Source organism: Sprattus sprattus (assembly GCF_963457725.1).
Source record: "Sprattus sprattus genome assembly, chromosome: 16".
In the NCBI taxonomy this organism is placed as follows: domain Eukaryota; kingdom Metazoa; phylum Chordata; class Actinopteri; order Clupeiformes; family Clupeidae; genus Sprattus; species Sprattus sprattus.
In genome coordinates, this window is record NC_137914.1 from 20104467 (window position 1) to 20116692 (window position 12226).

Sequence of the window (12226 nt, forward strand, 5' to 3'; positions counted from 1 at the left end):
CTGAAAACTGGTGCTTTTACAAAGTCGTATGCCTATGCATGCACACACACGCACACACACACACACACATGCACATACACGCACACACATGCACAAACGCACACACGCACACACGAACACACACGCACACGCACACACACACACACACACACGCACACACGTACACACACACACACACACGCACACACACACACACACACACGCACACATACACACACACACTCTGATGCACCCAATCCTCAGAAGTATTTTTTTCCTTTTTTACAACAGATGGACCTAATAAAAGCCTAAATTTTCCTCAACAAAAGAAGCCATGGCGTTGCCTTTCCTTAAATGTCAATTGATTCATGCGTTTAAGTCTAAATGGGGGCTGCGCTATCAGCATCATTTTAGTCCATGTTGATAACATGTCTGTCTGTGGTCACTATTGATTTGAGCTTTGTCAAATCCTCGCCTTGTATGATTCATGCACGCCTCGCAAGGACTGAAATGGCACCTCTCTCCAAATGGGAATGTGAAGCTAATGCTACTACATGTCAACCTGATGCTAAATTGTAGCTTTCTCAACCATAAAACTCAGACAAATCAATTGTTCAATCGTTCACCAGGGCTTTCGCAGATATTGTGGTGCATGTAGTTTCCACCCTCAGACCCAAATACATAAATAACACCTCTCAGCAGTTCTAGGCTGTTTTTGTCTGTTGCGTAGAACTTGGCTAAGTAATTGCCTTGGCCCTCCACTACGTTTACTGCATAACTCAGTGGGCCATGTTGCATCATCAGTCTCAGGGCTGCCGCTGGGCTGCGGGGTGACTGGCTGCGGCTCCGATGTTCCTGTGCCGTCACCGCGGCAGCTTCAGTGGGATTATTATGAGCGGAGCGTTAGCTCGTCTCTCCCAGCTGCTCCTGCGAGTGTTATGATGGCTCCTAATGGCACCACTCCACAGGGACCGCTCTCAGGTGACTCGCTCCCTGGCGTGAAGATGCAGACCAAGGCCTGCGCCCCAGCGCATGTCATGTCGTGTCTTCCAATTGGTCTGTGGGAGTTCGCCGGGATTGTTTTCTCTCCTGGCTCCCGCAGTCTCTACAGGGGCCACTCATTTGTGCTGTGTTGCTCTTGTGTTTTTCTTTCTTGGGTATTTGAGTGAAATGGCATACTTAGAGGCTATTTTGTTCACTATTGTAGTGAAAGGCTAAACTTACCATCCACTCATCAATCAAGAGCATTGGACAAGATGGGAATGTTAAACCGCAGCGAGCTGAAGAGAGAGTTGGTTTCCTATCTCACAGGCTTCTGTGCTAGCCTGAGGGGCCAAAAAGAGCCATGCTCTGTTTGCAGTGCTGACCTATATTTTCAGACATACAGAAACTCAGAGCATGGTGGGTAATAGTGAGTGGGTGTATTCCCCCATAGATGGGCCTCTGGTCCGGCCTTTCTTTCATTTGGCCACATGAGGAAAAGTCCATTTCTTAGACGGATGGGGAGTGTGGATGCTGAGAATGCAGGAAAGATTACCCCTGTCATGTAAGGAGACTATGATCCCTGTCTAATGTAATGACCTATTGATAGCACAGTCCGTTCAACCGAGGGCATAATTAGGAATGAATGAAATACACCACTGAAACTGGTAACCATAGCTAGCCCATAAAGTTCCTCATTAATGTGCTTTGTTGTTCCCTTCAGATGATAGCACGTGGCAGGGTTGCATAGGATAGGAGATGTGCCCACTCACTGCCATTGTGCTGCCACAGTCAAATGGGAGAGGGCTTAAGAGTCACTTTCTTACCCTCTTCAGGGCATCCTCCATTTTTTCAACTAGTTTCAGCAGGACAGTTTGTCTTGCTTGACTGCCGGTGTGTGTCTGGTGTGTCAGAGGACATGGAGGAGGCTGGAGAGAGGAGAGAGACAATAGAAATCAAATTCCTTCCAGTGCTTCAAGGACCCTGCAGACCCCAGAGCCAAATCAGATATTGCTCGGAGGTGAAATGTAGCGGCAAGGAGAGAGGGAGAGGGAAAGAGGAAGAGAAAAAAGAGAAAAAGGAAAAAAAGAGAGGGAGAGAGAGAGCAATGGGGAGCAGGCATCATCTACAGTAAGAGTTGTCATAATAAAACACTCATAGCTGGGGTTGTGAAAGCAAGAAGTTCAGGGCAGGTATCTGGAGACCTCTGAGTCACGCCACTGGCCTCTTCTTTTTCCTTCACTGGGTCTGCGTCCAGTCTGTCCCTGCTGTCTCTTCTCTGGGCTCCTGGGGCATACTTATTTCCAACAGTACCCTTATCTAGGCCAAAGAGCACACCTTCTGTGCTTCTCAACAGTGTTAACCCCTTGCAGAACACATTGCTTTGAGAAACAGGCCTTTTTTTGCATGGGAAATAAACCCCCAGCTGTTGCCAGAATTACAAATTTGTCCCGCTAAAACATGCACAGACGACGGAATGGAACCTTCAAGATGCGTTTAGTCTCCTTGGGCTCAAAGGTAGTGAGATTGATATGGTGATTCAGGCGAGGCTTAGGTCAGGCGATGTTCTGGTGACCCTGCCACAGCACGGCGGCGCAGACGGCGGAGGACTCAGCTGGCGAGGGTGGGCTGTAATCACAAATTTCACGACTACCACGATTACCTCTTCCTTTCCATTTGCTCTCATCCCTCCTTCAATGAAGAGAAGATGTCCCACCTTTTTGTTCTGTAACCACTGAGGTCAAATTGAGATTAGCACTTTGTTGTGTGGGGGAAGAAAGGCTTATTCAAGACCTGGAACTCCTGATGACTCTGCCTGCTTTTCATGGTGTCAGTCCTCAGCCCCTTAGCTGCCCCCCCTTCCTTATTTAAGGCAGAGTTCACGCCATGGGGGCCTGATGCCTGTCCCTCAGACGCTCTCTAAACCTCTCCCCTGCTCTGGGCTCTTTCCCTGGGGAGCTGCCTTGGCCTGGACAGCCCTGGCAGAGCTCCGCAGCGGCAGCAGCAGCGGCGGCAGTGTGTGTCCCCTCTGTCTCATTAATTAGCCAGCAATTGTGCTCAATCAGATGCAGATCTCCACTTCAATGGGTCACATATCAAAGGCAGGAATCTGTTGGCTGGTTTATTATTCACAGGGAGACCTAGTTATGTCAAGAGCGCAGAGGAGTGCTGCTTGTAGCAGCAGCAGGGTTGACTGGCGCGGGGAGAGTCTCTACCCACAGAGGGCCTGAAAGATTAAAAAGGGTGGAGGCTGAGACATCCCAGGCGCTCCCCAGAGCCCGTCGCTTGTCTCTTTCTCTCTGCGTTGTTGGTTGGGTGTGCGCTGCGCGCGCTGCACTCCTGTGTGCTTTTCTGGGTGAACAGATGCGACACTAATACAAGGAAGCGCAGAGGGGAGGAGGCTGGGTTATTCATAGTCTTCACTTGCACAAAGACAAACCTTCCTCTGCTCCTTTCCCCTTGCATTAAGGACGGCACCCACCGGGTCCCTCACGCAGGACGCCATGCGGGGGCAGCGCTGCCACGGAGCCCGTCTCAGGCTGTCTGTCCATTCTGGTTTCTGTTTGACATCGTGTGGTGTGGCCACTGGTGCAGCAAGCGAACGATGATTAATTTCACTGAGTAATCTGTCTCGCTGATCGAGCTGAATGAGTTTGTGTGTACAAGGTTCTTTTTTTTTTCTCTCAGTCATATTTTTTTCGTGAGCAAGGTACAGACTGTGAAGTCAGCAGGACCTGCCGGATACTTTGGATGCCCTCCAAAAAGGGTCGCTCTTGTCGGCTGGAGACACTCTCCCTCAGCCCGGCTCCATTGGGATGGTGTTACAGTACCCCCCCCCCCCCCCCCCCCCCCTCTGCACTGCTCTTTCCTCCCTCCACCCCCCCAGGCTTGGCAACAGTCTGAAGAACTGAACTGCTTTATTAGAGGAAACGAGGCTGCTGGAGCGTCCACTAATAGAAGCAGATAAACACAAAAATAAAACTGACCATAATCTTGAGGAAATCCATTCTCTGAGAAACATCGTTTCAACCTTAACTGGTCTCCTATAGCTGTGTTTCTATATTATAATCTGTGTTTTAAATATTTACTTTGCTTAAACAGGTACAAAGGCAGTATAATATTGAATACCCAACATGTGGTGTTGGAGTATTGATCATACTTAAACATGTACATGTTAAAACATGGACAGTCTGAGAGCAGCCTCATAATGTCTGCACGTTATCCCTGGCCTGCGGGGGGGGGGGGGGGGGGGGACTTCTAATGAAATTGGTTCTCGTCTCATTGGGAAAATGCCCCCAGTTTGATTCAATTAACCAAATGTCTTCTGTACTGATCCAAACCAGAGTGAATAGATTTTCACCTACTGGGTGTCAGTAGGTCGCCATCGTCTTTGGCCAGGCTGGAATTCCTTGATAAAGCAGCTGTCACTTGCCTGTCAAAATCTCTGCAGGTATTTCCTCAGGGGTTTTCAGTCCTTCAGTGGCAGACCATATTATAGAATTAAACAAATGTATCTTATTAGTCTGCGAGACCAATGCAGGATTGCAGACAATTTGATCTGGCTCATTACTAGTGTGGTGCATGGTGCTGACCATGGGGTTGAAACCTCGTTTGAACTCTTAGTGACCTTAATTAGAGATCTGCCTGAAACCTTTGGGGTTGGGGGACAAGCTATGGCTTAATTTATGGTTTGCTGCTCTTGATTTTATGGCCAACGCTCAATGCTTTGATGTAGGAAAAGCAATGTATGTGAACTGTTGAGGTTGAGGAAAGCTTAGTGAATGGCACATTCTATATTTAACCTGAGAAATGTAAATACTCTAAATGTAAATAAGTGAAAATGGGCCGAGTGCTGACACTGTATCACAACCTCTCAAGCTAAGTTACCATGAGCTACTTGGCTATTAACATACAACAGGCAGCCATAAACAATGCTGAGTTCACACTCTTTACGCTTCGCTAAATGGGATTTTCTCTCAGTAGCGGGAGATGTGTTATGATGATATTGAAGGGCAAAAGGCTACGAGGCAGCACACAGTCTGTCATGTGTGACTTGATCTCTGGGTCCATCTTGCCGTCCCTCTCAGATTGTTTGCGAGAATTTCCCCCGGAGTGTAGCCAGCAAACAAACCGGTAGAGTAGGGGGACGTGACCCTTGCATGTGATTGAGCGCAAGTGACACGGTATCTACTTTGGGGACAACAGCAATAAGGCTGAACTCGCTCCGCTGCGCTGGGATGTAAAAGCGCTCTGCCCTGGGGTTGGGATTGGATTTGTTTTTGTTTTGTCGTCCCTGCTACTTCATCGCTCCGACACCTTTATGAGGCAGGATGGACTGAAGGGGGATGAGGGTTTGCTGTGCGTTTCTTGTTTCCAAAAAAGTGCTTGGGCACTCAGCCAAGTCGCTATTGTATGAACAATCAACAAAGGCTGATGGCTTTCCTCCTGCACGCCTGTAAACAAATGTGGCGGCATGGTGGACCCACTTGAGCCTGCCCTTGAGGAGCCTGAAATAAAATCCACAGCCCTCTATTCCCTGATATATCCCTGTCCCACCGCTGCACGCCAAGAGGAAACCAGGGCTAATACATCACTACTCCTGCAGGAGAGCCGACCGTCCTGACTAATTGCTAATTGGGGGAGGCCTTCCCAAACACGGGAGAGAGGGCAGGGGAAGCGATGTCCTCTGGCGGTACATCCTGGGTAAATGAAAGCTAAACATGTATGATAGTACATAAAAAAGGAAAAAGGGGAAAAACAAACAAATGAGGCCCCCAGGTGACGGAACCCGCGGCACATCTTTTGGAATGTTCTGGGCTCCCGCTGCTCCACAGCTTCGCTCCCCCCATGACTCTCTTTAAGAAAGTGCGAGGACACAGTGGGAGGATCCTCTAGCCACTGTAGGGAATTCTTTTATCCTCGTTTGGCAAGCGTACCGGAAGCAGCGAGGAAGAGGATGCTGTGTCCTTGGTTTTTTATCAGTGCTTCTTTAATGAGGCGCGTCCTGGAGGGAACATCATTGAGCAAGAGAATGGCCTGGGACGGGGGAGACAGAGAGAGAGACAGAGAGAGAGATAGAGAGAGTGATAGGGAGGGAGAGTGATAGGGAGGGAGAGAGAGAGAGAGAGAGAGAAAGAGAGACAGAGGAAGAGGCAAAGAGAGAGGAGGAAGGGAAAGCGTGTTCAATACTCATTTCCATCCTCTCATGAGAATCATGTGACCCCTGATAGTGAGGATTTGGGTTATTTAACCTCTGCATTCCAATCCTTCAAATTCAGTTTACACACTACGTAATGGTTAATAGGCTAATGGTTGCCATTGCCAAGTCAAGTTATCTCATTTCCTGTTTACATCTGACCTCTGAATTGCTGACACGTGCCCTTGAGCCAAAATTGCCTCCTTTTACAGGGCAGTGGCTGCTCCACAAACCTTAAAAAATATGACTGCAATGAATGAAGACACATCCAGGCCCGCTGAATAGCATCATCAAGCATGGAAGTGTAAGTGGGTCGGGTGGAGTTGGGGCTCCACATCTCTCCTCCTGTCCTTCCAGCTCCACTTTTGTTCTTCATTAGCGTCGGGGTGTTAGCAGGGAAAAGACTGGGCTAATGTGCTCCCTTGGTGGTCACATAAAAGGCCCTATGCTATTAATCAGCAGCGGGGTCTCAGGCACCTGCTGCTGAGTACATCATTAGGCCCTGAACTACCACAGCGCAGGAGTGCCCCATACTCATGACCTCAGGTCAGCGGGCTCCTGAAAGCAGGGAGAGAGGGGCCCCAATGCAGTAAGCGTGAGCCAGGAACCCAGACCAGTCCAGGCGTCAGGCTGGGGCTGGGGAGCACATCTACCGTTAGCATTAGGAACATTTGTTTTCAGGGCTTTACGGGCCTGTGACCCTGCCGGCCCCTGAACGCAGATCTAGTCGCTCAGGCATCTGTGCTAAATGGCTGTATTAGCTGTATTAGCATCTGTGCTAAATGGCTGTATTAGCCGGGCAGACCCTTGAGCGCCCGTGTGGCAATGACCGCTGAGCCACTGCTGGGAGGGAATGGAGCGTGGAGACACACTACACTCTTAAAGGGGAAAATAATAATGAAATCAAGTAGAGGGCTACAGCTTTATGTGTGTGTGTGTGTGTGTGTTTGTGTGTGTGTGTGTGTGTGTGTGTGTGTGTGTGTGTGTGTGTGTGTGTGTGTGTGTGCGTGTGTGCGTGTGTGCGTGTGTGCGTGCGTGCGTGCGTGCGTGCGTGCGTGCGTGCGTGCGTGCGTGCGTGCGTGCGTGCGTGCGTGCGTGCGTGCGTGCGTGCGTGCGTGCGTGCGTGCGTGGTACAGATACAGAGAGGGACAGAGTATGAATGTGAGTGTGTATGTGGTGGTGTGAGAACATACAATGTGTGTGTGTGTACATGTGTAAATGCATTTCAGATTGAGAGAAAGATTGTACTTGATGCTGATGTGATGAGAGCTGTTCTGAGATCAGCCAAGAAGAGAAGTGTGTGTTCATGTTGCCTTGTATGTATGTGTTTGTGGTGTCTGTCTCTGGGCTTGGTGTGTGTGCATTCCTATTTGATCACTACCTTCTCCTCAGATTGAGGTGGAATGTGTGTGCCGGTGAAGGTGTCAGCCGATATGTAGGAGAGACGCTCAGATTTACGGGGCATTAGATTTGATTTTACACACGTAGGTTATGAAGCAGAGGGCCTCGCCCTGCTCTGTCATCCAGACAGACACATCCCGAATGATTTCCCATTCATCTTCTACCCTCCTACCCTCCCTTCCTCCCTCCCCTATCCCTCCCTCCTTCACAGCTGGAAGCTTTTTTCCCTCTCGCCAGCTCCCTTCGTTAGACTTGCCTAAACCACTGGGTCTCCTCTTTGTTCTGCAGATCCTGGTGAACTCCATCAACCAGCCGGCACTGCTCTACGAGAACATGGCAGTGAGCGAGGGCAACCCCATCTTGAGAGACCTTCTCTTCAGCCCTAACCACCAGCACCTCTACGTCCTCAACAATAAGGAGGTAAGATGCTTTTAGTGCACTTCAAAGCACTGCACACTCAGGTTCATGGGAACACACAAGCATAAAGGCTCGTTTATGCTAAAAACACATGCAGCACGCTCCGCTTCTCTCATAAAGAGAAAGACAGAGAGCTAAGAGAAGAAACCAAAGAAGAAGACAAGTGAGAGAACAGACGGAGTGAGAGAAACTACATGTCAACTTTGATCAGGCTCTCAGCAGGATTTCTTGCATGTCTTTCTTGTCTTCAACACCCACGGACCTTCCATCCACCCACTTAAATCTCCTCTCCCTGCACCTCCTGCTGCTGGCACATGTGCACGCTCCTCTCTTTCTCTCCGTCTCTTTCTGTCTCTCTATCTCTCTTTCTCTTGTCTCGCTTTCTCGCTCCCCCCACTCTCCCCACCCCCTCCCTCGCACTAGCTGCACCCTACTTTGCGGGAGATCAGGGAGGGGCTCGCTCTGATCCTCACTGATGGAAAATAGGGGCCACTCAAATCACCCACAGGCAGAGGGGAAATTCTCTCTCTCCCTTTCTCTCGCTGTCTCCCTCTCTTTCTGCTGACGCTCTCTCTCTCTCTCTCTCTCTCTCTCTTTCTAGCCTCCATTGCCCCTCCTCCCTTCCCACACCCCCATCTTTTTGGAGCCCCTAATTGGAGAGCCAACACTTGAGCTCTCATTAAAGGACATTTCTGTCATCATTAGAGGCCCATCTGAAGTGTGTCAACGGCGCGAGCTAGGTTTTTTCATCTTCTTTCAGAAAGAGGTTGTAATCACTTTCTCGGAGAGCAAAGAGACATGCGTGGGGGCTTTACAGCAAGGCAAATGTGCAGGGTGCTCCCCTGTTATTTTACACATGCTAACCCACCCTGCACACTCCTCTGATGCCAGCAATCAGCATCAGGCTGCCTGCCTTTGGCAAAGGACAAGCTGTGGCCCGCGTTGTGGACCATGCTGCAAGTGAGGCAATAACGCTTCCAGAGCACATACATGTTAATATGAATTATAAGCTACCAGAGCAGTTGAACACCGACATGTTAATATGAATAATAAGCCCCCTCTAAGCATGTTCTTAGATGATAGAGGTTCAGTGTTCCTTTGGGCAGAAATCATTGACTACTGTCCCCAGATCTGCTCTCCTGCTGTCCCTGAGTGAGTGTCCACACTGAGCTGTCCCTAGATCTGCTCTCCTCCTGCTGTCCCTGAGTGAGTGTCCACACTGAGCTGCAGACCTGGGAACAGCGCTGCTGACCACTCCAGCTCTCTGATTTTCTGGGGGGAATGTGAGAGGAGGCGACTGATTGGTGGGAGGGGTAGGTGGGGGTGATGAGTGTCGGCATGGCTTCACACACCGGACCCCGGCATCAAAGGTAGTGCTGGCTGTCGTCCCTGAAAACTGGCGAAAGTCAGACTGAATATCAATAGCCATTTTCCATCAGATGATTTCAGGGCGGCGAGGAGCATCCAGCCGTGACGGCCTCTGCCACAATCATGCGAGCACGCACACACACACACACACACACACACACACACACACACACACACACACACACTCACACACTCACACACACACACACACACACACACACACACACACACACACACACACACACACACACACACACACACACACACACACACACACACACACACACACACACACACACACACACACACACACACACACACACACTCACTCACTCACTCACTCACTCACTCACTCACTCACTCACTCACTCACTCACTCACTCACTCACTCACTCACTCACTCACTCACTCACTCACTCACTCACTCACTCACTCACTCACTCACTCACTCACTCACTCACTCACTCACTCACTCACTCACTCACTCACTCACTCACTCACTCACTCACTCACTCACTCACTCACTCACTCACTCACTCACTCACTCACTCACTCACTCACACACACACATCCTTTCCTCTGGGGGAAATCAGCCGCTGCTGTTTAACCTCCACATCAGAGAGAGACGGAGACATTTTCTTCTCATTTTTTTTTGTAAGTAACTCCAAACTTAGTTTTGTTTGCATTGCAATCTCCACTGTGTTTATGAGTGAGGACAAATGAAGAGTTTTGACTTTGAGAATAGTTGGTGTTTTTTTAACTGTGCTACCTTCACTGAGGACACCAAGCTCTGCTCCATGTGGTAGTGATCAGTTGATCACCAGCAGCAGTCCTGCATGAAAGGGCTATACATGATAAATGTGTGCCTTTCTCTCTGCGCTGATGTCCATCTATGTCAGTTTAATCACTCCCTCTCTTCCAACACATTCAATTATTACGTCTTTTACACATTGGAAACTAATGTGAAGTGGAATCTTTTGAGCAGAGTCTTTTGTCCTGAACTAAGAACTACAATATCAGTAGTTGTAGTGTGTGCTGCCTGTGTGTGTTCCACTTATTTGACCCAAATGGCTTGCCTAAATCTCCCCCTCATATTAACCTGTTCTCAATGAGAGGCAGCTGTAGTCCAAGTCCACAGGGACCCGTCCTCTCTGCCTTGGCCGTTCTGTGATTCACAGGAGGAAAAGATTTGTGGACGGATATGCGCTGTGAAGTCGGGTTACAGTGGCTATACTCTCATGGGGTCGGGTTCCAGTCGCCATCGTCTCATCTTTCTCTCCTCTAATGACTGTGCCTCGACTTTGCTCTCTGGCGCTCGCCACGACTCCTCCACAGCCAGCCTGCCACCACCGAGCCACATGCAATTTCCCAGCGATTAGAGATAATCATCTTTAATGTGTCGAAATCTTTAAGGAAAAAGATGCTCGGTAATTGATACAAATGGGTTCCATTTGACTGGCCCTGACATTGGCAAAGTCTCGAGTGGTCGGAAAAGAGTGGGCGTGAGTGTAGCTATCCTTGGCCTTAACCATATGTGTGTCACATATCATTATGTGCAGGCAGCCCACAGAATGCACCAGCACCTACGTATTGACAAAAACTGCTTTCAAATTTACCTTGGTACACTTCAAATGTTACATTTAAGTGTTCTTCAGTAATGGTCCACAGCCTTTTATAAGCATGTTTTCCTGTGCATACGGGTTCTAAAGATACATGCACACACAAAGAGACACACACACACACACACACACACACACACACACACACACACACACACACACACACACACACACAAACACACACACAAACACACACATGTATCCATCACCCGAGGGAATTGAGAGCTATTGTTATGTAGATGGGAGGCATGTTGGTGTGGTCAGTGAGGCAGGGAGAGAGGGAGAGGAAGCGGGGGTGGGGTGGGGTGGGGTGGGGTGGGTAGATGCCTTAGGGCTGGATGTCATCTGGGACTCAGGCCTCTATTAACCAGTCTCATGTATGCATCATGCCCACCACCCTCCCCTTCCCCAGCACACACACACACACGTATCACACCTCCCTCTCACAGCTTCAATCAGGTTCTGTATTTAATTCAAACACATTAACAGACAGACAGACAGACAGACAGGGACTGGTGCTGTGTGTGTGTGTGGCTCCAAGGGGAGCTGGTTGAGAGAGTGCTGCAGGGCAGGTTTGGCTTTGCTGGGGCTGCTCATTAGCCCCACTGTGGGGGGTGGGTCATCTCTGCCTCCATGCCCCCACACCTCACACCAGCAGGTTTCCACCCCGCCTCCCCACTCACATCAATGGTAGAGCAGAGCAGACAAACAAACCACGAAGGAAGCGCCGTCACCCTCCCCCTCCCCCTCCACAACGGTGCCTTGTTAATGTGTGTCATTTAATGAGAAGCATGTATCGACTGTGTGTGTGTGTGTGTGTGATTATAGGTCTGATGAATGAAGCTACAATTGCACACACCTCAGCACAGCCTGGCTGCGTCCCCTCACACACACGCGCCAGGCTCACACACTCCCACTCACACACATCACTCACTCTGCCTCCATTTTTCCTGCTGTAAATTGGAGAAGCAGCTCACGTCTGACAGCCCTCCTCTCCGTGAGTCAGTCCCCACCGGTCCGGAGTGAGCGCTGCACGCCATCCTGCTCCTCCTCCCCTCTCCCTCTTCATGACAGGGAGGTGGAGGCGTGGAGATGAATTGGTCAGAAGTGATTGGGTCTGTTGTTGTCAGTCCTCCTCTCATGCACACCTCAGCTCAAACTCCTGCTTGTCTCTAGGCTTCCCACTGCCCTCCTTGCACACACACAGGACACCCCCCCCCCCCTCCTCTTCTTTGGGCTCATTTGTCTGTCATAATTGGTGGGG

The 12226-nt window shown here is 49.7% G+C and overlaps 1 protein-coding gene across 1 annotated transcript in view; it reads left to right on the plus strand.

The window, feature by feature from the left end:
- The window catches only part of LOC308377431 (plexin-A1-like), a gene marked incomplete at both ends in the record, with an annotated part of 137351 nt that overhangs the window by 48728 nt on the left and 76397 nt on the right, over nt 1-12226 (plus strand). Inside the window, 1 exon segment of the mRNA XM_080854088.1 lies at nt 7847-7978. Within this exon segment, the coding sequence (XP_080710214.1) occupies nt 7847-7978 (132 nt within the window).